This window comes from Ziziphus jujuba, chromosome 6 (genome assembly GCF_031755915.1).
Source record: "Ziziphus jujuba cultivar Dongzao chromosome 6, ASM3175591v1".
Lineage (NCBI taxonomy): Eukaryota > Viridiplantae > Streptophyta > Magnoliopsida > Rosales > Rhamnaceae > Ziziphus > Ziziphus jujuba.
Window position 1 is genome coordinate 26,517,595 of NC_083384.1, and position 27,167 is coordinate 26,544,761.

General features: G+C 30.4%; 2 protein-coding genes across 3 annotated transcripts; one reads left to right on the forward strand and one right to left on the reverse strand.

The window, feature by feature from the left end:
- Nucleotides 1-12,487: 12,487 nt before the first annotated feature.
- LOC107430010 (cytochrome P450 87A3) lies at nt 12,488-15,337 on the forward strand. Its single transcript, XM_016040789.4, has 9 exons — nt 12,488-12,868; nt 12,979-13,300; nt 13,423-13,572; nt 13,824-14,075; nt 14,178-14,267; nt 14,381-14,459; nt 14,567-14,673; nt 14,794-14,921; nt 15,029-15,337. The coding sequence occupies exons 1-9, from the start codon at nt 12,675-12,677 to the stop codon at nt 15,141-15,143; spliced, it is 1,437 nt and encodes a 478-aa protein (XP_015896275.2). The 5' UTR covers nt 12,488-12,674; the 3' UTR covers nt 15,144-15,337.
- Nucleotides 15,338-15,427: 90 nt separating this feature from the next.
- On the reverse strand, nt 15,428-24,977 carry LOC107430013 (protein HAPLESS 2). Of its 2 annotated transcripts, XM_048464655.2 has the most exons (18): nt 24,586-24,974; nt 24,025-24,168; nt 23,765-23,853; nt 23,512-23,551; nt 22,904-22,961; nt 22,749-22,809; nt 21,961-22,039; nt 21,082-21,216; nt 20,031-20,225; nt 19,339-19,419; nt 19,155-19,255; nt 18,491-18,608; nt 18,262-18,294; nt 18,089-18,182; nt 17,922-18,010; nt 16,551-16,666; nt 16,212-16,312; nt 15,428-16,119 (listed from the first exon to the last, which is right to left on the reverse strand). In XM_048464655.2, the coding sequence occupies exons 1-18, from the start codon at nt 24,784-24,786 to the stop codon at nt 15,788-15,790; spliced, it is 2,067 nt and encodes a 688-aa protein (XP_048320612.2). In that variant the 5' UTR covers nt 24,787-24,974; the 3' UTR covers nt 15,428-15,787. The 2 variants fall into 2 exon arrangements, 1 of the variants encoding a protein (XP_048320612.2); XR_007238191.2 differs by lacking the exons at nt 15,428-16,119; nt 16,212-16,312 and having other exon boundaries at nt 17,801-18,010; nt 24,586-24,977.
- Nucleotides 24,978-27,167: the final 2,190 nt, after the last annotated feature.

The window sequence follows — 27,167 nt, forward strand, 5'->3', positions numbered from 1 at the left end:
AATAGATTTTTGAAATGATTTTGTTGAAGAATTTTCAAAATCTTAACTATTAATGGGCAATGGTTTTTCAGTAACATGAAAAAAAAAAATGATGGGTTCCCTTGGAATGGAATATTTTTCTTCTTTTTTTTTTTTTGGTTTTTTCCCCAAAAAAAGAGAAAAAAAAAATTCTTTTCTAAAGGGTATTCAACATCAAAACAAAGAATCACTTATTTAATACTTTTAAGTCAAGTTTGTGAGTAAAGAATCACTTATTTCTTAATTTATCATAGATCAGAAAAAAATAAATAATAAAAGAAAAGAAGAAAATAAAAGCATAGAATTCCTTTTGAAGCTGTTTATCGTGGTGTGGTGGGCTGGGTCAAACCGAGCCCAGTGTACTTTCCTCTCAATATGCAAACAGGCTAAAGAAGCAAAAGGGTCAGCTCTTATCTTTGCTTAAGGGATGTGCAATTGAATGAAGAAATTATTGTTGAATGCATGAATTGGAAATAAGGCTTGCTTGTTTCACAAGGTACCCTTTTATTTTTTTTCCACCAAAAAAGGTACCCTTTATTTTTTTAAATCAAATAAAAGGGACAAGTTCCCTAGGCTCTTAAATTAATCATGGTCCTAACTTATAGGTGACCACATTTTTAACTTACTTAACTTTGTAGCCTTGTTTTTTTATTTAGCAATCCAAAACAAGAAAATAAAATATTTCAAAAAAAAAAAGAAAATAAAATAAAAATCTGTTAGGTAAGGATCTATACACTTTAATGAATAAGCTATCCAAAGTAAAATTTGATTTAAAAAGAAACAAAAAAGCTTTTTAAGCCAATGAATATCAATTTGGAAGCATATATATTTTTTAGTTTCTTTCTTTCTTTCATTTTTTTTTTCTTTAAGTGAACCTTAATTAAAGAAGGATGGGGTGGGTTTGGAAGACTATTAGCATATTACTGGTTCTCAAATCAATGAATTATCGAGTAAGTTAAAAAGAAATTGTTATCCAAAAAAAAAAAAAAAAAGTAAGTTAAAAAGAATTTTGCACCATGAGGTTTTCATGACAGATTAGATCCACTTAACAATTTGAATCCTTGATTGCCTAAATACGAAGTTTTGAGGCCCAAAATTGAACGGTCAAACTAAGATCTTTCCAATGTTCAAAGCAAGAAAAGGTACAAATTACTTTAGTTTATTTTTTCAAAAAAGAAGTAGCAATAGGTAATCCCTACATGGATAATATTGGCATAACAAGCAGTGACTATAATCTTAAGTAGATGGAAAAAAAAAAAAAAAAAGGAAAAAATAAAAGACTAATGGCCTTTTACTAAGAACTTACTTTCAAGTGATTTAGTAGGGGAAATGATACGTTCAAGATTTCTTTTTTTTTTTTTTGGGTGAATATTCGATCAAGATTGCTTACGTATAATGTGGATTTTACTTGTATATAAAATATATTATGTCCTTTTTTTTTTTTTTTGCACATATGATAAATTGGTTTTTTTTTTTTTTTTTTTTTTTTAATACTCCAGTCACGGTCAAATCCAGGTCATTGATATACATCTAAAGCTGTCCTAAAGGGACAAAGACCTAAAAGGTAGAGGTGCAAGGATTAAAAAGTAGAGTGCAACATGAGGAGTTTATACATTACATTAATTCGTCGCATATGTGAGGAATTAATTTAAATGATTCAAAGTTCAACTTTAGAGAGAGTTGAGCTTTCATCAAATTCCTATTTTAGGCAGTTATATATAAATTTTAGGCAGTTGTTTGTAGGGCAAGAAAAGAGTTTCTTCCATGCATGTTTTCAATAAATTTTAGGCAGTTATATATAAAATTCTAAAAGTTGCAGCTTTGATATAGAAGGTGGGCGAGAAAATAAATTATATAATTTAACAAATTAACATTTTATTGACACATTTGCCTTTTTTTTTTTTAGGGTGAAGATACATATACCTCTTGATTAGATCTGCATATGGAAAAAGCGAGCCCTAAACCAACAATATTTTCATCCTTTATATATATACACCTCCCTTCTCCACCTCATGAGTACTTTCTTTACCCTATTCTCCAATGGCCTGAAAGAAAGAAATCGACCATGCATGATCTGCAACTCCTCACACCTGCCTTGATCAATAATAACAACAAATATTCATAACTAAGAGTACTTAATGGGAAATTTCATAGAGTAATTGATTTTATTATAAGATGTTATCATTAATTGTTTTGAAATTTCATCAATATTATTGTTTATTTTACCATTAAATTGGAGGCAAATATATCTAGGTATATTAATATTTAATTAGATACAATTTGACAAATAATAATAATAAAAGATCTAACTTTGGAAGTTAACAGCTACATTAGGTCTAATTCATCAACTTTGATTTCTTACAATCCAATTCATACCAAATTGATAGATATGATGGTCTTAGTATTAGATTTTTTTTATTAACTTTTCTATTATTTTAAAACTTGAGATTTAAAAATCAACTAACAATTTAATTTTTATTTAAAAACTGAATCCTATAAAGATTAGATGAATCATAAATATATTTTTAAATTTTAATTATTAAAACAATATAAAAATATTAAAAAATATCCTAATGATAAATCTACTAGATCTGAATCTAGTTATATATATATATATATATATATATATGTATATAGAAGGGCTCTTTATATATGAATATATAAGCCATTCATGTTACACTTTAGTTGTCAAATTAATGCACAAGTAAATGCCTAATACAACTCTATTCATGGTCTCCTTGTTTCTAATTCTATTACATATAATAATTATAAAATTATACGCTTTTTGTATATGTATATATATTGTTATCTTGGCAATCATAAACAGCTAATCCTACGTATGTAAAAGGACCCACCCATAGATTCTTCTCTAACATAACTTCTTCTACCGGACTTGTCGTTTCCCTACGTTTGTGTAAATATATATTTTATACAAAATCAATTTCGTAGGAGATAGTTAATAGATTTCAATTTAAAAGGGATTTACAAAGATTTTTTTTTAAAAATCCTAATTAATTAATAATACATTTATTTTTCTTTTTTCTTTTTTTCCCCTTTAAAAGAAAGATTTTGTTTTTTAGGAAGGCTAATTTTGTTTTCTTTTATGTTATCATTAACAACAATTCTTCTCCCCAATCCATGATCTCACATGTCAGATGTTACATACTAAGCTCAAGGCTAATCTTTAAACATTTGTTGACTCTAATAAATCCTCAAAAAATAGGATGTTGTTTATAATATTTTTTGCTACAGTAACTTATAAACATTTTAAACTCGATTATAAATATTTTTTAAAATAATTATTTATATGATTATGTTCAAATTAAATCCTTAATATTAAAATTAATATTAAATTTTTTTTTAACTATTAGATTACATTAAAAATTAATATATAAAATTATATTATAAATTATCAATAATTTTTTTAAAATAAAATTTTAATATATTATTAAATTTAAATTAATTTTTTAAAATTTAAAATTTTAATTTTTAATATAATTAAATAATTAACAAATTAAAATTATCGTAATTGTCTTGTTATGGGAGGTAGATTGATTGTTCATATTTTATGTGCTAAAAAATTTTAACGATTTACACGACAGCCATTAAAGCTGCTCCAACTGGGAGAACAGAAAAATAGTCAACTCCTGACACAAAAACAGGCGGTCTGACAGGGTGAGTGAAGGTGAGACTCTGTCTATGTGCTCACGACTTACGTCACTGCCACCGGCCTTCTATTTTTGGAATAAAAAGTATGCAGGTCTCCACAATAATTTAATAACAACTTGTTTGTTTTAACTTCTAAATAGTAATTGTTTTAAGTTTCATAAAATCAATAAAATCAATACGTAGGAATATTAAAAATTTAAAATATAAATTTTTTATAAAAATATTAAAAAATATTAAATATCGATAAAAAGTTATAAAAAATAATAAAAATTTATTTAAAAAATAAAATTTTTTATTAAAATTTTAAAATTAATTTATTTAAATTATTAATTATCAAATTGATTATAAAATTTATTAAAATATTAAATAGATATTATATTTTTTTTAATGAATTGATTTATAATAAGCATTAATGATTATAGATAAATTATTATTAATAAAAATATATCAAAAATATATATATATATATATATATATATATATGATATAATTATTTATTAAATAAAATATATAAAATGATTATTATAATTACATTGTAGTTCATAAATATCATCTTAATATCATATAGAACTTCTGAGTAGTTGAAAATCATCGATTTCTTCCTCATTTTGATTTTGAGATATGAAATATGAGAAGTAGTTAAGAAAATATGTATTTTCCTTATAATTTTACATATAATTATTAATTTGCCAACCATATGGATGTTGCATTATTAGTTGATTATGTGCATAACTACTATTCTTTGATTGTTAAGTTTGAAATGATAACCATGAGTTGCTAATTGATGACATTCCATACATATCAATTGAATAAGGATTATGAAAATGACTTCCAACCTTCATAGATTCAAAATTCATACAAATTGAATATTTTTTTTTTGTTGTGACATCTCCATTATAGATTTTTCTTTACGTATATAGTCTTTTCTAACAGCATCGAATCCTTGACTTGCATCTCTACTCCCATGATTTTTATCTTGTGTTGCATGTGTGTAATATTGTTCACCAGTAAATGGGCTTAATCCAACTTCTTAACTTGATGATTCCCTTTGGCCACTATCTTTTCTAACTTCTAATTCAGATAATTTATTAAAGTTATCTTCATCATCACTGGAGCTAGAGTGACTACTAAAAGTCTCAAATTGTGAATGTGTACCACCTGATGAAGCTGAAGTACTAATAATTCTAGTTGGCTCTCTCATAAACTTTTGAAATGAATCACCACTACTAGAATTTACTTATTCAGCAATCACTTTTCGAACATTTATTCCCTCTTTTTCAACTTGTTGAGCAATTTTTGGTTCAGGATTTCTTGAATCTCAAATTGTGAATGTATACCACCTAATAGAGCTGAAGCACTAGTAGTTCTAGTTGACTCTCTCATAAGCCTTTGAAATGAATCACCACTAATAGAATTTACTTCTTCAGCAATTATTTTTTGAACATTTATTCCCTCTTTTTCAGCTTATTGAGTAATCTTTAGATCAGGATCTCCTCCATATTCATCCATTGGTATATTTGATTGCCCTCTTCATCATCATCTTCCATTATAGTTTCAAATGTTAAAATTTTCAATGTTCAAAAATATAATCCATAATTTTTGTATTTTTGCTTTATCGATATTCAATAAATAAATAGAACTTATTAATGTTATTCAATTCAATTCATTCTATTTTGCTTATATTATTAAATATCTAAAAAGAAATTAAAGGGTAAAAAAATTATCAATGAAGTTAATTTGATAAAAAAGTTTTACTAAATATCAATAATATTAATGATTTTTTTAAAAAAAATTAAAAAAATGTCTGATATTTTCAAAATTTCAGTAGAAATTCCATGGAAAATTTCAAAATTTTCATGGAAATTATAGATTTTTTAACCAAATCGTTAAAAATTTGATGTAGATATTTTATGGAAATTTTACCGAAAATTTCAAAGGATATTATAGAAATTCTCTCAATTTTTATGTCGAACTTAAATTTTATTTCGATTCTTTCAAAAAATGGAAATATTGAAAAAATATTGAATATTTTAAACCTTGGTTTTATCTTTTTTTTTTTTTTGGGGGTAAATGTAGTTTTACCTTATTTGTTATAACCTTTAAGTAGAGCTCTTTTTTCTTTTTTTTTATTCTGATGCCAATATCAATGCCAATATCAATGAGCTATGTAATTGGAAAATTTCAAACTTGATTGTATAAAGGAAGGATCGAGAGTACCCCATTATTAAATAATTTAAATATAAAAATTTGGTTGGATAAATGACAATTTTTAGTAATTTACAAAAACAATAATAATCTTAGTTTTTATCATGTTAATAAATTTTCAACATAGCAATTAGGTATTCAACTAATTTAAATTTAAATTTTAACATATATGGTTTATATATATCTCCATATGGTGTAAATTAAGCATTACTTGTTATCTATAAAAAAATCTAACATATTAAATTTCTTAATACATATTACATTATGTCTATCAAAATACGATTTATTCTCTCAAACATATCATTTATCACATTATATTTATCAAAGTACGATTTATTTTCTTAACTATGTCATTTGCTGATGAGTATCATTTGTTAAGGAGTGTTAGACATTGTATAAATTGTAAATGGCCTATAATTCCATCTAATTTTGTCATATCTATCATAATATTCGTTACCCTATCAAACTTCCCAGCCATCAACATCTTAATCATCTAAAGATCTTTAAATGCAACCACAATGTTAGGGCTGGATAGTAAAATTGGGTTGAGATTTTCGTACAACGGGTGCATTTCTCAATAGATATTTTAATTATTTTTAATGAATATATATTATATATACCGCATGATCAACCACATTTGAATAATTAATTATAATACCATTTACTAAATTTTACTTATTAGTTTTTTGGTGTTATGAAATAGTTAACATAAATGTCTTCTGGGATTTCCCAACAGCTTTTTCCCAAGTAATAAGGAGCCAAAAGTATCCCAACTTTTTAAAAACAATGAACATTTTTTTTTTATAATAATATAAAACATTTTAAACATAAACTATGCAACGTAAAAAGGTTCTTTTCTTTATTAAATCACTACTTTTTTTTTTTTTTTGAACGAAATTTAGTTAGTTACGCTTTAAAACATTTATATAATTTAATTAGTTATTAGGAGCTTCAAAATTGGCATAATTTAGGGAAATAGGCGGTAGCTAATAAGTATGCATGATAATGATAGTCATAGCTGCTGGCATAATTGTCATCTGGGTAATAATAGTAGCATATATATTACTTTAATTTGCTAATTTGTTTCAATAATACATGCAAATGTGCACGGCACAAATAGCAACAACTTTCTCCTCAATCTTCTCGTTCTCGAGTAACTCAAAACCAACACCACATCATCATTCTAAGCATATTCATTACCATCACCATCCTTCTTAATTATTATGGCATAAAAAAAGATTAGAAATATTAAATAAATTTAGGATGGTTATACGAGGAACTAATGATTTCCTCATTAAACTTCCAACTATTGAAGTTTGATGAGATATTTCTAATCTATTTAGAATTTATTTGTAGGATTTTATTATGATTATTTGTTTAGTTTTCATTTTTTTTTTAATTTGTTTAGTTGTCTATTTCTAGTTAAATTAGGACTTTGCCTATAAATAGGATTCTAAGCCTATTTGATGTTTCATTCAGAATTCAAACTATTATTTCAATAATATAATTTTTATAATTCTTCTTCTTTTTCTTTAATTTTTTCTAATTTTCTATTTTCTTCAAAATTTAACAAACTTTGAAATTTCATTTTAATTTTTTCCCAGTTTAACATAACTTTAGAATTTTATTTTAATTTCTTCAAATTTAACATGACATTGAAATTTTATTTTCAATTTAATTACTTTAGAATTTTTTATTTTTATTTTGCTGCTGCAACTTTGTTTTCAACAGCAGTGATAAAGCTTATTTTCAATTTAAAGCCCGTTTTCAATAGTGATATCGGAGCATAGTTCTTTATTAAAGCCAGTTTGCTATCAGAGCTTTAGATTTAAGGGCCAGTAATTTTTGTTTTAGAGAAGATTTTCTTTCACCATGTCTTCAAATTATGGTGTTTCTTCTTCCCTTCAATTTTATTGTGAACACTATCAATTTTGGGTTGTTAAGATACAATCCTATTTCAAGGCACTTGGTCTTTGGGAATTTGTGATGAATGAAATTGAGACCGATTCCTTGCCTGCAAATAAATTTCTAAATTAGATTAGGCAACATGAAGATGAGAAATCAAAGAGACCAAAGGCTTTATATTGCAGTCATGTGGCTATCTATGATTCAATTTTTTCAAGGACCATAAGTTGTTATATAGCCAAAGAGTGGGACCAGTTGAAAGAGGAATTCGAGGGGAATGCCATAAAGCAGTTAACCTGATCCTAACATTTAATAGAGAATTTGAGATGTTAAGGATGGTGGAATTTGAGATCGTCAAAGCCTATGCAACTAAGGTGATGACGATTGTTAATCTAATTTGGCTTGCTGGAGATCAACTCCCTGATCAAAGGGTTGTGGATAAGATTATGTTAAGTGCCACAAATAAATTTGAAACCAAGATTTCAGCTGTTAAGAAATCTTGTGATTTGACTACTTTGTCAGTTGCTGAGTTGATCATCAAACTCCAAGCTCATGAGCAAAGAAATGCAATCCATAATTCTAAACAAATTTAAGGAATGTTTCAGCCAAGTCTAAAGGTAAGAAGCTAGCCTCAAAATTTGATTCTTAATCAATTGTAGAAGACGGGAGCAAGAGGAAAAGAGAAGCATCAAACAAGGGCAAGTTTCTTCCATGCCATCATTGTAAGAAAACCAACCATGTGGAGAAGTAATGCCACTTCAAGAACAAGCAAATCTATCATTGCAACTTTTGCAATAGGAATGGTCATAAAAAAAAAAAAAGTTTATTATGTAAAAAAAGCTCAAGAAACTCAACAAGTCCCGCAACAAGCCAATTCAGTTGATGAACAAAAACAAGATACATAATACTTATTTATGGCCTCGCGGATTGATAGTGAAGCAGATTCTTATACATAGTCGATTGATAGTGGCTACACTTCACACACAGCTAAAGTTTTGCATTTTTTTATCGGTAGTGATAAAATCATTCGGACTAAAGTGGTATTTGGATATGAAGAGAGTTTTTACAGAAGAACAAGGTACAGTAACCAATGCACACTAAGTAAGGACAAAAACATATTGTTAATATTTTATTTGTTTCAAGATTATCACAAAATTTGTTGAATATTGCTCAGTTACTGCATAACAAAATTTCTCCGTTAATTTTAAAGATTCTATTTGTACCATTTGTGATCCACATGTAATTGAGATTGTTATGATCAAAATGGTTGGAAATTCATTTTATTTGAAAGGTGATTCTCTACATCACCATACCTTAATTGCTAGAGTTTATGAGAATAGGAGATGACATCAACGATTTGGTCACTACAATGACAAGGCATTAAAGTTTTTACATACTACAAATATGGTTGATGATTATTCACAGATTTGACTTCTCTGATGAAATATGTGAAAGTTCTCAAGAAGGCAAATGATTCAATAAGTGTAATTTTTTGCAATAAGATTGGCCGTTTTGAAAGATTTTGTTGAGCCAAGCAAAATTAAACAACTCAAACACCTCCACAACATGTCAACCATGTGGATGAGCAAAATGATGCTACAGAGTGTTTGTTTATGGCTTCTCATGTTAAAGATAAACTTGATCTAGTTTTAATTGATAACGGATGAAGCAAGTTGGATTTAATTAAGAAAAATCTCAAGATGAGTTTTGGAGCTATAAGATTTTTCTATTCTTTTTAGAATTTATTTTTTGGATTTTATCATGATTATTTGTTTATTTGTTTATTTTTGTGTGTGTTTAGTTTCCTATTTCTAGTTAAATTAGGATTTTATGCTTATAAATAGAACTCTAAACCTATTTGATGTTTCATAAGCCTATTTGATGTTTCATTCAGATTATCATTTCAATATTACAAAATTTGTCATTCTTCTCCTTCTCTAATTTTCTAATTTTCTATTTTCTTCAACGTTTAACAAACATTGAAATTTTATTTTAATTTCTTTCAAGTTTAACATAACTTTAGAAGTTTATTTTAATTTCTTCAAAGTTTAACATCACTTTGAAATTTTAGTTTCAATTTAATTACATTACAATTTTAATTTTCTTTTATTGCTACAACTCTGTTTTCAACAGTAGTGACAAAGCCTACTTTCAACACCAACATAGTATAGATAACTTTTCATACTTTGTTTTTAATTTTGATGTCCGATTGGTTTTTGGCAATTATAGAGTATAAGCAGAGTGGTGTAAACCCTCTAGTTGATTAATGTATTTCCAATTGAAACAATAATCATCTTATTCTGTCTGTGTAAGCTAGAAAAAGAAAGTGGTTTTCAATATATATTTGCATACAATGAAAGACCTGTCTGATGATGATAGACTTTGATTTTGCATGTGGGCTCGCACAATCAGATTTTCTGCCATTGTTCAATCAAGACAGGTAGGACCTCCAACAAAGACACAAGAGTTTTCCATGTTATAAGAGAAAAAGCTCCTTACTTTATGATCAAAAAGTTTATTAATTTAATAGGGGACAAAAAAAAAAAAACCTGGAGTCTAAGACAACACAAAACTTGATCTTGTAGCAATTTTGATCTTGTAGCAATAGAGAGTGTGTATAATATTTTTTATTTGTTTTTATATTATTATTTATTCATTTATTATTTTAGAATCCACCAAAACGAAAAAAAAATAATAATTAAGAGCTGTTTGAGCTGTCATTATTCTGCACCCTTTCAAGGAGACCTTTCCAAGCCCAATGCCAAACAATCAAGCAACCTGTGTGTATGTGTGCGTGTCATCTTATTGTATAAAATAAAACCCCTATCAACCCCATTAGAAAACAAAATTTTCTACATCACACTCTTCCAACAATTTTTTTACAATAAAATAAACCAAAAGACATACTTAAGAGTGTTTAATATTATAAATCCAATTAAGTTTACCAAGTATACTAGTGTAATGTAATTAAAGCTGTTCCTTGTCTTATTCTCATATTATACATATACACATATATATATATATATATATATATTTTTTTTTTTATATACACTCTAGTTTCTTGAACAGCTAAGTATGAGATAGACCGTCTTGTGCTTAAATGAAAAACAAAAGAGAGCTTCTTCACGAAGTGGGAGGAAAGATCATATCGATCTAATTCTAACCGGTTTAACACCGCATAAGTCCTAGAAACGGCATTAACTTTACAGCTTTGGAACACCCAGGTGATCACATATAATTGTCTATAAGTCTTCCAAAGTTTCAATGCAATATATGTGTTAAAAGAGAATCACAAAACCCATATAATTAAGCAGACAAAGTTATAGCTAGGCAAACTTTCACGAATATTATAGCTAGCATTGTCTGAATTCCTGTTCTCTTATATTGTCCATATTTGCAAATTGAACTTACAATATTGTAGCTACAGATATATACTCAGAAAGAACTAATAATATATATATATATATATATATATTAAAGCTGATTGCATATAATTGTGGATTTGTGGTTCACAGTGACCTCCACCTAGCTAATATTGTGGTAGTTGTTGCAGGGCCAAGACAGCGGCTCATTAGACCCGTGGGGGCGGTGCTCTATGTGTGTGGAAAATTGGGTTAATTAACTTAATCGTCATAATGAAACTACCTAAAATAGTTAATCCAAAAAAAAAAAAAAAAACAAAAAATGAAAATTTACACAGAAATGATAACACAAAAAAAATTAGGGTAGTAGTTGCATGAATATATCTATAGAACAATGATCCATTACCAAAATCACCAGTGATGTATGCATTAAGATTGAGAAGTTGAAGTTGGATAATATTATTTTCTTTATAGTATATATTTGTTTATATATATATATATATATGTATATGATTACAGCCAAAGGAGATCTAGGAAAAGATTTTATTCTGAAAAACAAGGAAAACAAGAAAGTAAACAGAAGAACAAACATGTGTATGTTAGTTAGCATGTCATAGATATCGGAGAGTATTTATCATAGATATTGTTCAGATTTTCATAAGATTGGCCAAAAGAGGGAAAAACCCACTTAGATTTTTTATAGAATTTTTACAGTATAACGATCCAATGAAATTTTGTTTCAGATGCTTAAGTTTGGTCAGACAGATACTTTGAACCTCTATCTTTTCAAATCTAGGGTAGAGTATTCTCTTATTACCTGCAAGATCTCCTTAAAAAAGGCCAAAATCCAGCCTCGTGCTTTCTTTAGGAAATTCCTTGGTACATAATATACATGCATATAAATATAAATATATAAATTTCTTTTTTTTTGAAACTTATATTAATTTCTAATTAATAATCTTTTAATTAGCCAGCTCTAACCAAACATCATCCACCAAGAAAAGAGGAAGCATCGTGGTGAGCTTCATAGTCATGCAAGGCTCTCTCTTAACACAATTTTAGAGGCCGTTGACAAAAAACATATATCTATTATATATATATATATATATATATAATTGTACGTCTAGACAGGGAATTATCCTAAGCTATTCTATTCTATCTCTAACTACTTGTACAGCTTTTTTTGAGCAACCAACTTCAGAGAAAACCCACCCCAAAAAAATATTAATATTATTTTCCTTGTTTAAGTACTAGTTATTTATGAATTCCAAGCTTCTCTATTTAAGAAGATCTCGAAATGCTTGCTGAGATACATGCCAGCACTTTCTTCTCCTTCTTGTCTTCTTCTTCTCCACACGTTTTCACCTCAACTTTCTTCTTTCATATTCCTAGTGTTTCTCAACTCTGTTTCTAAATTTTTCTTTTTTCTGACAAAAAAAACTAATACAGCATTATATAACTCTTTTTCCTCAAGTTCCAAATCTTCTTTAAGAAACTATTTATAGGGAAAAAAAAATGTGGGTTCTGTGCATTGGAGCTCTAGTTATCATATGCATCACACATTGGGTTTACAGATGGAAAAATCCCAGATGCAATGGAAAACTACCTCCTGGTTCAATGGGTTTTCCACTTCTTGGAGAGACACTTCAGTTTTTCAGTCCCAATACTTCTTCTGATATTCCTCCTTTCATTAAGAAAAGGATGAAAAGGTAAAAATCTTTTGATAATATTTCAAAAACCCAGTTTGTTTTCCTTTTCAAACGTTTCATTTTTATTTGTTCTTAAACAATGTTTGTTTTCAAATTTATTACCTTTTCAGATATGGGCCTATATTCAAGACCAATTTGGTTGGTCGACCGGTTGTAGTATCAACAGACCCGGATCTAAATTACTTCATTTTCCAACAAGAGGGACATTTGTTTCAGAGCTGGTATCCAGACACATTTACAGAGATCTTTGGAAGACAAAATGTGGGTTCGTTACATGGTTTCATGTATAAGTACCTTAAGAATATGGTTCTGAACCTTTTTGGTCCTGAAAGCCTTAAGAAGATGGTTCCTCAAATTGAGCAAGCTGCAACTAGAAGATTACAACAATGGTCAAATCAGAATAGTGTGGAATTAAAAGAGGCCACTGCAAGTGTAATTATTTTCAGGCCAAAACTATTGCTTATTTTCTCTGATTGATTAATAAGTGAAAGAATTTTATTTTATTTTATTTATTTATTTTTTTTAAAAGTCTGATTATAACTTGGTTTATGCAGATGATATTTGACTTGACTGCAAAGAAACTGATCAGTTATGATCAAAATAACTCCTCTGAGAATCTAAGGCAAAACTTCGTTGCATTCATTCAGGGGTTAATCTCCTTCCCTCTGGACATTCCTGGAACAGCTTATCATAAATGTTTACAGGTAAGCCTGCATTTTCTTCCTCACACACTAGGTCAATGTGGAAAGTAGGAAATCAGGTCAAGAAGAACATAGATATATATATATATATATATATGTATATACAAAGCTGATACCAAGTAGACTTGATTATATATATCAAGCATCAAATCAAATTTCTCAGGGTGCAAAAGATGTAGTAAACCTTTTATATAGAGGTTTGCAAAACGATTTTGTCTCTCCTCTTGGTCTTAACTCTTCTAAGCTGTTGACAGGGTAGGAAAAGAGCAATGAACATGCTGAAGAATCTGCTACAAGAAAGAAGGGAAAATACCAAGAAGCAACAGAGTGATTTTTTCGATTTCGTCCTCGAAGAACTTCAGAAAGAAGGAACTATCCTAACAGAGGCAATTGCCTTGGATCTTATGTTTGTGTTACTGTTTGCCAGCTTTGAAACAACTTCCCTAGCTATAACTTTAGCCGTTAAGTTTCTTTCAGACCATCCTCTGGTGCTAAGCCAATTAAGGGTATGGGGAAATAACTTAAAAACCATTTGTTTTGACAATATTTCCTTTTGGTACCAGAAACTAACAAATTCTTCGATGTGTCTATTTTCTACCCTATACCAGGAGGAGCATGAATCCATTGTAAAACAAAGGGAAAATCCTGATTCTGGACTCACATGGAAAGAATACAAATCAATGACATTCACATTTCAGGTGGGTCAGAAACTTTTTTCAAAGCTTAATAAATTTTCTAGGTGTAGCCCTTTTTTTTATTTTTTATTTTTTATTTTTTATTTTTTCAATAAACTGATAGGTTCAACTTGCAGTTCATCAGTGAAACAGTCAGACTCGCTAATATTGTCCCAGGTATCTTCCGGAGAGCACTTAGAGATATCCAGTTTAAAGGTGTGTAATAAAGCTATTCGCTAAATTGACAATTATAGTTAATCAAGAACTAATCAGGCATAGAATATTGGTTTTGACATATGATAAAATTTTGATTTTTCATGCAGATTATACCATTCCAGCAGGTTGGGCAGTCATGGTGTGTCCCCCAGCCGTACACTTAAACCCTGCAAAATATGAAGATCCTCTGGCGTTCAATCCTTCGAGATGGAAGGTAAGCTGTTCTACTTTACCCACAAGCTGCTAATTTTACCATAAATGAAATGTTGTATGACATAAACCTTTTGACTAGTTTTATTATTTCTGATTGTATTTTAAAACTGGTGACATACAGGGAATGGAATCAAATGGTGCATCCAAACATTTCATGGCTTTCGGTGGCGGTATGAGATTCTGTGTTGGAACAGATTTTACTAAAGTGCAGATGGCAGTATTCCTCCATTGCTTAGTTACCAAGTACAGGTAAGCATGTCCTGAGAAAGAGAGAGAGAGAGAGAGAGAGAGAGAGAGTCAAAGACAAAGAGAAACAGAGCAACAGAGATTAACATGTTTCAAACTGAACTTTTCAGGTGGGATGCAATCAGAGGAGGGAATATACTCCGAACTCCTGGTTTACAATTTCCAAATGGTTTCCACGTTCAGATAATGGAGAATGAGACAAGGAAAGATGGGAAGGACATATAAACTTTACGGATGGTGGTACAAGAGATTCAAAACTTTTGGTCTGTTACCAAGAAGAATTACTATTCACAGCTGCAAAGAAGGATAGTAATCAGCAATATACTCAATGCGCAAAATGGAGAAGCACTTGTCATTGTTACTCCAAAAACGACAATGACCTATAATTTTAATGGTCATAAAGTTTTGTGCCTTTTTTTTTTTTTTTTTTTTTTTTGGGGTTCTCTACATATATTTTATGAAGAAAAATCAGCTCAACGGCATCTTGTAAGCTCGAGCATATAACATAGTTTTATCAAAATTATCATTTGTAACCATCATTGTAAATTACATTACTACATCTTTTTTTCTTTTTTCTTTTTTTTAAATCATTATTATTTCCAAAAGAACCGATACAAAGTATTGAGTACTACTTCAAATAAACTGAGACTTCTTTGTTGCCCTGAAATGAGAAGATAGCCATCAAATAGTATCATAGTAAGTTCAGATACTCTTTCCACTTAACATGCACCTTACATCATTTCCCTTAGAAGCCTATGTCTCTGCTTGTCAAATTCATCTTCCTTCTCTTCGTATCTAGTCATGTTAAATAATCCTTCATTCATTTCTCTTTCCTTTCTCCGTTTGCAGTAACAAATATTGTCACCAACTTACTGCATGACACTTGAATGCCTACTTCGCCTACGCTTGTGCTTTTCCTTGTGAATTTGATGGAGATAGAAATTATAATCATTTCCTCTTTCAGAATGGTTATGCAAATGATTGTTGTGAATGCTTCTTCGCCTATATTGAGCACTATACTTCTGGCGCCTCACTTTCTGTTGGTGATGCTTGTTAACATGAATGTGGTGATGGTCAATGTCAATTCTGTGCCTTCGAGTATTCCTGACACTCTCATTATCAGTCCAACAATGATCTTCCCACCAATCATAAATAGGATCAAAGAGTCCCTTCTGATGTAAAAGCCATAACAGAACAAGTACTGCAATTCAAAGTACATTGCACAATTTAATCCTTGTACCTGTAAAATTATCCACCTAAAAATTCATTTTTCTGTTGAAAAAGTAGATTTACCTGTTGGGAAAATGGCCAAAAGTAGACCAAACATCACAATCCACCCCATACATATATACTGAATGTGGCATTTGAAGTCAAAAAACCCATAGCATTTCCTTCTGAAATAAAAACACAGAAGGAATATTAAAAGCCAAAGCCAGAACATAATGATCAAGCAAGGAAAACCATCCATATTGCAAAGTTGGAAGCACTTAGAGAGTCCAATAAAAGAATATTCCAATGGAAGTAGCACCCATGTTGAATTTAATAATAAAATTTAAAGCAAAGAGAAAAATACAATGGAAAAAAAAAAAGGATTTTGAAATATTTTAAATATTGTTCCTTTCTTAAACAAACCTGCAAGTTTTTCCAGTAATGAAGTCTGCTAAGCCATTCCATAGCTTGTACCAAATGCTTTCAATAGACTCAAAGAAACCATTTATACTGGTCTTTGGAGCATTAAAGGGTGTACTCTGCACCAAATTAAAGACTTGGTTCAGACAAGCATATGGATCAACTGGAAGAAGACACATGATCATTCTCAAGCATCACTTGTTATATCTAAGTTTAGTATCTGACATCTGAAATGAAACAATTTTTAAGTAAGCATCTTTACTTTGAATGCAACGAAGTATAATTTCCATCAATCTAAAGCAAGTCCACACATCGTCATTCTCACTCCTCAGTTCACATTTTCTTATGATCTGACAAAATTTGGGATCTAGCCTCCTCTTAAGTGAGAGTGGAAACCATATCTTATTCATATACTAGTATTTTCCTTCCCAAAAAAAAAAAAAATATATATATATATATATATATTCATCCACCACTGTTCAGACTATTAGGTGCATAAGATCCGTGTGTAGTTGCATCTTGTATTCAGCAGTTTCAAACAAAATAAAGGTGGGTAAAGGTGCTGGTTCCCAGAATGTTCACATCCAAACTGGCATCTTGAGCTAGCTTACTACAGTATATCAGAATCTATAATTGATACAACCAGCTAAATATATCAATTGTGGAGAAGGGTTTAATTCTCCTATGGCTTCAAACTTGTGCTTCTTCACAGTACAATCTTAAAATGCAATGGGTGGCTTGTCGTCAAGGACAATTACTTTCAACTTTTCTTTTTATTTTTAATTTTTTTAATTTTTATTTTATTATTATTTTTTTTAAAGAGCTTTATCTTTTTCAAATACAGAAGCCATCCAGTCTCCAAACTTCCAAAGCAATGTCCTCGATAATGCTCCCCATCCTAGCATGCCAGGACGATTTCATCTTCAAGACCTTACACTCCTAAGTCAAGAGCTTGACAAAATAAGGAACAGAAGTACACTACGCATATGCTTCCAAACTACATATAAGCCATTTCATTAATTTTTTTTATAAGTGCAACTTTTAGAAATCCTGATTATGTTTCAGCTTCAGAAAAGCTATTATTCAAAGAGTAGATAAACGTATATCTATTATCTTTAAAATGAAACTATTTTACCCATCTGGAGCTGTTAGGTACAGATATCTGAACAAAAACAATTAATTATATGCCTTTAAAGGATCAGCCCTGATAATGTTTCAGCCAAATAAAGGTATTAAGCAAAGAGTAGACTAACCTATTTCTCTAATTAATAATTGTTCCTTTCTTTTATCTCTTATGCATGGCCTCTTTCGATCAAACTTTCAAGATGTAATGAGAAGTATAGGGTAGATCATAATTTCAAAGCTGCACCAAACCTGTGAACCATTGTCAAGGACAGTAGCAGTTGTACTAAATTGGCACTCAGCTCTGTCTGCTTCATTATAATCAGAATCCTTTAGTATAGCTGCAGTCAAACTCAACCATTAGTCAGAGATTCATTTTTGCTGCCACCTCATCAGACATTCGGAGGAATCTATCTTACCAGCACATACATATTTTGCAGCTTGATCAGTAGCTGGGTAGAGTTTAAATGATCGGGTTATCTCTTCTTTCGGCTTCATGATAAAGAATTGCTCCTGAAAAAGTCTCCATCAGGGAAACGATAACAGATGTTCTAATGTAAAATTAAAAGTATGACAGGGGACATTAGAATACCTCCATGAGGGTCACATCTCTTGAGCAATCAAACTGCAAGATACAAAAAATTCATTACAGCTGAAATGATGCATCATATCAGCCATTCATTAAGTATGACTTAATCCAGCTACTTATAAACTCTCTCTAAGCATACTTCAACTTATTGCTATTTTCTGGAAATCTTAATGACTATATTGCATTAAAAGATAAATAAATAAATAAAATAAAATAAATTCAACAGAGATACCGTTAAGCTATAGGATGCTTCCACTTCACCGGTATTCTTTGTTGTAATTGTAGCAACTCCAAATTGAGCAAGGGCTTCAAATGTTGGGATGTTAATGCTTAAGATTTTTCCAGGGCTTCTACAAAAAGATACAAAAAGATAAAGTTCTGTCTGAAATGGATAAATATACAAAACATTTGGAAATGGTTACACTCTTAACATGTCGAGTGAAAAAAAAAAAAAAAAAAAAAGGGGAAAAAATGTTCAGCATTGCCATAAATCTTATGGCATTCTGTATGATTACTCATAAACACACATTTTATATAATTGTAAAAAGATCTCTTCAGTTATATTTGTATTGTGGCAAGAATCTACATATGTAAAATTATAATTACGAATAAACCTGACACCTAAAATCTTGTGCTAGAGAAATAATCAAGTGCTTATGCAAAGAAAGTCAACAAACGCATAATCCATGTTCACGAAGTCAGTTAGAGAAGACAGAGAAGCTACCCTAATAGAACTAAGACTGGGAAACATTTATGTAAAAATAGACAAATAAATAAAAAGTCGTATTCATCAAAAAAGGGAATCCCCTTTTGCACGATATAGTTCCATGTTCAAGCATAATTATCTACAGGCTATATTTTGGCATGAAGTATAGGGTGAAGAATAGGAAATCAACCTTTGGTAAACATATTCAACATCATCAGCTCTTAGTTCTATCAAGAGATTGGTATTAAGAACTTCTGTAACTCCTATCGAAAATGAGTGAGTTCCTGCATTCTGTAGAAAAGTCAAACCGAACTAAGTCCAAAAACTTAATTGACATCCTAATGAATATAATTCAACAATTGCTGAAACATAACTGGATGCTGGTTTATCCTTTCGAACCTTCCTTCCACACCATATAATGGCGACTGATTCCTTCTAATCCTGTTTTGGTCAGCCTGTCGAAACATCACAGTTTTTTCTCAATACAAAACAAAAATTCAAAAACTATGCTTAAACTTCTTCTGAATTATTTAATAATCATAAATCTTCTCAGATAGCTCATTCTACAAATGGAAAGCAGAATTCTGCACTTATTATATAGGAACATGTATGTGAGGAGTGTTCCATTATCAACCAAACCATTGAAGCAAAAGGGAGTTGATGCTGATCCTCAATTAAATGGTTTTTGGAAGTTACAATCCATTAAATTAAAGCAGTCATGCATGACGTACCGCAGGATTAATTCCATTCAAGGGTTAGGATGGTTTGAAAATGTTTATCAAATCCAATGGAACACAGGATGGGTCCCCTATATAATTTAACAAGATATATATTCCAATGCAGTTAAAGAAATTCCAAAGCAAATACAAAAAATAAAAATCAGATTAAAGGTGACAGAGTCCATTTTTGATAATTAACATCAGATGCAACAGCAGGGGGGACGTTGTGTGGGTGTGCTTCTAATAATAGTTTGTAAAAATGAAAACCAGGTAAACAAGAGAAAAGGGAAAAATCAAATGAGGAACACAAACTAAAGATGTTGGATTTTCCAACTTGAAATGCTAACCTCCCAGAAATTCCACAACTGATTATGCAAGCAACTCCAAAATGGTGAAGAGCAGAAGTTCGGCTGTCCATTGAAGGCCTCATAACTGACACCAATTTTGTTACATTCAAGCCCATCTAACGTAAATCTGACTCTCTCAAGCAGCATCCACATGGAAAAGTTCCCTCCCAGAGTCTGTGGTTGACCAGAACCTCCCTTAACAAGAGCCAAAGAAAACTCTCAGCACTTCAAGACCAAATAATCATAGCATGCTAGAATAAACAAAAATAAATTAGGCATTCTCTATTAGCCTACACTACTATCGATTAGAGGAATTGGTCAATTATCACAGCCACAAATCAAAAGCACAAAATTTAAAAACACCAGGCTTCTCTATATTATGCGTAGCTGGCCCACTCATAAGCAGCCAGATTTGCTTAGGTGAACAAGCCAACTGATGAGGGGCCACAATAGAGAGGACTGTTAGAAATACAAAGAAAATTTAGTTCAAGAAAGTAATTAGTTTTCACAAACATGGAAGAAGTAACTAATACATTAAAAATTAGCATAGTTATATGCACCATAGTCAGCTCCAATGTTGGAAAGACAGAGAAAAACAAATGACATACAATAAAATATGTTGATATTCTACTTGATAAATCTTGTGATTTCTAAAGAACCACAAGTTACAAGTTCAGCAATTTGACCAATAGCTGGATATTGAAGTGTTTTCTTTATAACTTGCAATTTCAAATAGATGGATTGTCAAATTTCTCTTGTCCAATTATGAATTATAATACAAAAGTGCAAATTCTTTCTTCAGTTGGCATGATAGGATTTGTTATGAATACAACAATTAAAGAACAAACGTTATTTCTTTTTCGGACTATCTGCAAAAAAATGATCTTATACTACAAAGGGTACCATGACAAAGTTCATGCCACATCAATATTAGCATCTCAGATATATGGGTAAGCAAGATTGGATAAGAGAAGAAAATTCTGCCAGCATTTAACTCATGATACATTGTCAATGGATTATAGTGGCAACCATATAAGGAGTCCAAGCATACCTGCCTTGGAATTACAAGATAGAAGTCCTCAAATGATGGAATATTTGTGTATCCAACAAAATCTCCAATCAGATTAACTCTTAAAAAGTTGTCAGTGGATGCCACCGTTCTATTTTCAGGACCCACAACCACTTCCTGATATCAAAAAATGGTTGAAAAGTTATTTTTTGCAATTTAAAACTTCTGTTTCCCATTTTAGTATGATAAAGCCAAAAACACAAAAGAAAATCGAACTAATCACAGTTTCTACCAAAGTGAACAACGTCTAACGACTTTATATGAGTAGAAGAAATAAAAGGTTAAAAAAAAAAAAAAAAAGGACTTCATCTCATGATAGAAAAACAACAGTACTTTCATCCTGTCCCTATACTAGGACTGATTTATTTAAACAGTTTTATTTTAAAGAAAGCAGTTAATACTATTTGAAAAACATGCCGTCTTCCAAGAAATTAAAGTAGTTTCCAACTTCAATAAAAAATAGAATATCAGCAGATGAGAAAAGTTAAACTTCCTTCAAGGACTACCAAAGGAAACTTTGAAAGCTCGAAGATTAAATTCCTATCTTTTTGTTTCTTAATTTACTATGAAAATAAAAATGAAAAACAGAAACCTCATCTAAAGGGGAATGCATTGAGGGTGCATCGTCCACACTTGCCAATACACAACAGACATACAATAATACAACACCCAATGAAAAAGCCCCATCACTCTACCATCAAATATACAGAAAAGCCACAAATTCAAACTTTTCAACATGATGTAAAGCTTCTATTATGCTTCAATAAGATCATGTTGTAAGCTTCCTCGCCCTTTGAAAGACAATCGAGCAACCTGAAACAACTCAATACATGTAGACTTCTGTATTGGGTACCAACATACCGATATTGTAGATCCTGTCTTCACCTGAATCTGAACACTGAATCCGATTGACCGCTGTCCAATACCAAAAACGTGGAACCTAGGTGGATTCAAATACTAGTTATGGGATAAAAAAGAATGAGTTAATTTTCAAGGAAAAAATAAAGCAGAAATTCAAATAAGCTGAAGCCTGCTGTGCTCTGGGTCTAAGTAAAAATAACCAGTAAAATAGTAGTACACTTAATGAACTCAGTTACAAGCTTCCTCACATAATGTGAAACTTCAAAAGTTGAAAAGACATTTAAAGTCAAAAACCACTACCAATCATATAATTGATGAAGATCACAAATATCTTATTCAATGATTATGTTTTATTTTACAATTTTATGGTAACTTTTAAGTTTATTTGTTTGTCACTAGTTTTAGGTATTATGGCTTAGTTGCACTTTTGTGCTAGTTAAGGTTTTTAGCGGGTTTTATTTATGGTAATCCAATTTCCTAGACTTGATTATGAATTGACTATTGAAATCCGGCCTCCTGCTTTTATGTTGTTTCCTCCTTCATCTTGTCCTTTTTCTTCCCCTCATTGCTTTTTCTATTATTTCCATTTGATCTTCTACTATGCACATTATACCAGAACAAGCTTATATAACTAAATTTCTTATTTATAAAGATGCAGGATCTGTAAAACTACTACCAACTATGAAAAGAGTTATAATATTGAATATACAACAATGACTTCCAGAAAATTGATTCTCAATCTCCCCATCAAACGATAGTCATTATAAAGTGTGTGTCAAGAATCATACCATTCACCAGGGAAGCGGACACAATGTGCAGTATTAGCCTTTCCCCTCATCCACTTATCAACTAGTAAAAAAAAATCATAATCACTAGTCACATAACAGTAAGAGTCATCCTGCAATAAAATTTACAATAGCTGCATGGTCTGAAAAGCACTTACAAACATTTCCACATGATGAAGGAACCCGTCGCTGTGGCCCACAGGGACAACAGGTTGGCTAAAAAGAGAAAAATATGAAAGGATTACAACAGATACACATTAAAAATATTAATAAGGTAGATGAAAAATAATAAGTACATGCATGCACAAAATTCTTCAGTACAAGAAGTGAAAATACTTTGAGTGCTTGAAAAGGCATAAGTTAAAGAGCAAGAGAAGTTCAACTAGTAAGAGAAAAAAAAAATGGTACATAAAATTATAATTGAAAATACATGAATAGATAACAAGATCACCATAGGTTAGATGATATTGACAGTCTAGTTACACATCAAAATTTTGATGATGGAATCTAGGGAAAGCAACCTATTCCTAAGTCCAGGTTATTTATGTGATATAAGTGACAAAAAAATTCCATGAATTGCGTTTAAGTCTAAGTATTTGTCATGCATCTCCTGCCAAATAATCAAATTTGCTAAAAGAATATATAACAATATAAAGAGTAAGATGCTATTAAAATAGATACTAACAGTTCGAATCAAATTAAGTACGGTAGAAAAAGGAAAGACAAATCTGAAAGCAAAAGAAGTGAAATATTAAAAAAGCCATACCTGAGTGTGCTCGACAATGTGGCCATCTTGATCTCGCAACCTAGTGACATATGATGGAAATCAACCATTCACATTGACATGCATCGCAAATAACAAAGTCAAAATCCATGCGTACATAATATTAACCATAAAATAGCCTGTTAAAGAAACAAAAATAACTACATTGATATAAGAAACATTTCAAGGATGCATTTTCCCACTACTTGAGACATCATTCACCTCAAAAAGCTGAGATTAATAAAATATTTCCAACCTTTCACATATCTTCACAACCTTTTCACTTGCATCCGGCTCACATTTTCGTGTCTTCACATAGTACTCTTCAGGTTTATATGAGACATCCTAGGAAATTGATGTATTTGCACATGTCAAAGAGAGTCAGTCAATTATGAATCCAAATATTTGAAACTTTTAAGCTTTACCGAAACAAAACATCAAATATAGGCAGAATTTGCAAATAACATAAATGCCAAAATCCCATCAAACTTTTGTTTGCCAGATAAATTTCTGTACCCGTATGTAAGTAAGCTCGTAGAGGGCATAAGCAGCAGATTTATTGACTGTAAGCACCGGCGGTACTCGCAAAGTTTGCATCTTTTGGGTTGAATTCTCTTCAACTTCTACTAACTCTGCAACCAAGGATGCCTCTCCCCCACTCTGTAAAAAAAAATAAAAAAAAATAAAAAAAAATCATTACATCACAGCACATGATATTTAAATACATTTTGTTTGAACAAAGTGGTTAATAAAATACAATACTACCAGTCACTAACACTCTCTATTTTCTTTTTCCCAAGAACAAATCGTTTATATATACAACCCAATTCACTCAAAATTCTTTCACTGAAGCTCTATTCACAAGGGCCCCTGAACAAATTCTTCATCGTTTTTACCACCATCACTCTTCTTTCTCACTCTACCAAATCAAAATTTTTCAAAATTTTTTTTTTTAACATAGATTTCAAAAATTGAGAAAAAAATCATATTAATTAATTTTCACAGAAAAATTGACAAAAAAAAGAAAAAATAAAAAAGAAAAAAAAAGAAAAAAGAAGAGCTCGCTTTAGTGTTTACCGAACCGCTTGGAACAGCCATGTTAAGAACGATTTTCTTGGTGCAATTCAAGTCGTCAGAGTCGTCGGAATTCCTCTGGCACTTCTCGAGCTTCGATTTGGAAAGGATCTCAATGCCCATCACATTTCGACCAGCCACCAAACCGAAAAGACAAAACACCAATACATAATTTTCCCCTAATTTGTGTGTTTCGCTTCTCATTTTTTTTCTTTTTTTTTTTTTCCAATCGCTTTCTCTTTCAAATCTTTCTCGGCAAAAAATCTGTGTTTCTGATCCTGCTACTAACTGAATTTGAGAGAGAGATTAGAGAAGCTGAAGAAAGTTTGGTTTTTTTTTTTTGGCGGGGTAAAGTCAGTTTTAAAAACCGTTTTTTCCCCATTCTTTTTCAAAATTTATTTATTTTCTCTATTAACCGTTGTGATTATAAGTCTTTTCAATTATTATTATTATTATTTTAGCTTAAACATAGAATTTCCCTACGACTGTAAATAAAATAAAATTAGTTTTTTTTTTCTAAAGCAAGTTACATAAAATTATTTATGGTTAATTTTGATTTAATTAGTTTATATATATATATAATATTAGATTTTGTAAATTTTTTTAAGAAAAAAAATAATATTCATCACAATTTTTAAAGTATTATTAAAAATTTATTATTAAAATTATAAAATAAAAAACCATAAAATTAAATATTTAAATTAAAATATCATTTTATCATTGATAATAATAAATAATAGAAAATTATTTTTTACAATTTCAGTCATACTTCTTGAAAAATAATATTTTATGAGAAAAAAAAAATCTCAAAGAAAAAAGGTAATGGAACGTGAAGAAAACTTAAATCCATACAAGTAATATCTAAGGTAACAACGTTCCATTTAATCCTAATGGAAGAAAGTCTTAAGGCATTTGTTCAAAAAACACCCCTCCTGGCTTTAACCCTGTAGTCCTTAAAGATATCCAAATCTTCGCCAGAGCACATTTGTTTCCATATCTGGCCAAAATTATGCAATGAAATAAGATGATGAATATTGTTTTGGATCCTCTTGTTGTTCTTTCTTCCATACAGTCTTCAACCCAAGTTGTATATCATGCCTTTGTTTTTCAAACCTTTAGAACTTCTAGAATATATAGAAGATAACTCCAAGGCTAATTCTCTCATATGGACCTTTCTTGATTAGTTCAATCCTATATCATGGTGGAAACATGAAGCCTTAAGAATTATTAGACAAAACAACTTATGGAAAATGACTTTTGAGTAGGCAAAACAAGTCACTTCCATCTTCATGGTTAAAAGGCCATATCTCTACAATGCTAATGCTATTTTGTTTTGGATTCAAAACACAACATTTGAGTGAATGATAATCTTTGAGGCCCTATCTCCAAATGTTAAGTTAGAACTGGTCAAACATATATTAAGTCTGAATAATTATGATCCTCTAAAAGGGGACATAATTATTACATCGACGGGAGATCTCCGTGATGAGATGCTGCTCCAAGAATCCCTAGATAAATCCTTTAGCCAATATACAAACTCGAAGCTATGGAAATTCCCATGGAAAAAGATCTCTTACATCAGCTCTAGGATGCCCAAGATCCTCTTAAGATGTCCTAAAGACACTTGGATTGGAAGACTCCATAGATCCAAAGATTGAATATCTCATGAAGCAGCAGGACATAGAAAAGAGGAACCCATTAATCCTTGGCGGAAACACGTAATTGGATAGGAGATTACATCAGTTTTAGGATGCCCAAGATCCCATTAAGATGCAGATGTACTAAAGACATTTAGATTGGGGGTCTCATAGATCTAGAGATTGAATATCTCATGAAGCAGTAGGACCTAGAAAAGAGGAACCCACTAATACTTGGTGGAAACATGTAATTGGATAGGAGATTGATGACTATGACTATGACTGCTTTAATCTATCTCAATCCTAAAATAGTTTGTGAAAATGACAGGTTTGGCCCATTTATAAATAATTTTATTTGCTTTGTTAGGTGTGCTTTGTCCTAGTGTGCTTTTCCATTTGTGCTTTGTAAAAGCAGAATCTTTGGCTTTATTGTGTTTATGAAAAGTAGATTCCTGCTTATCCTTTCTTTCTTTATTAGTTGTAAAGGTAGCCACATCTACCTCTGTGTGTCAAGATTCTCTCTCATTCACCTATATAAAGAGAAGAGTTTTCAATTTATAAGCAAGTAGTTTGTAAAACAAGATCTTATCTTATTATAGTAAGAGTGTTTTGATAAATGGTTTTCTGAGTTCTTTCTTTCTTCCTGAAAACCGATATCTTCTTTATGTGATCAAATATGCTCTGAATGTTAGTATGCTTTAGACTTGCCCTTTGAGGATCTTATCAATCAAAAAACATGAGATGCTTTTATTGATCCAATCAATGCTTTTATTGATCCAGTCATTCTTTCTAAGGGAATTATGGTTAGACTCTATGAATTGGGTAAGGAGACCAAAGATAGAGTGTCTCTACCAAATGATTGTAATAGTTCTGTCTATGATTCCTTGTTAAAGCTCTTTCGGTACAAAAGCCTAGTTAATTATTTAGTTTTTCTAGTTGAGCTATTTG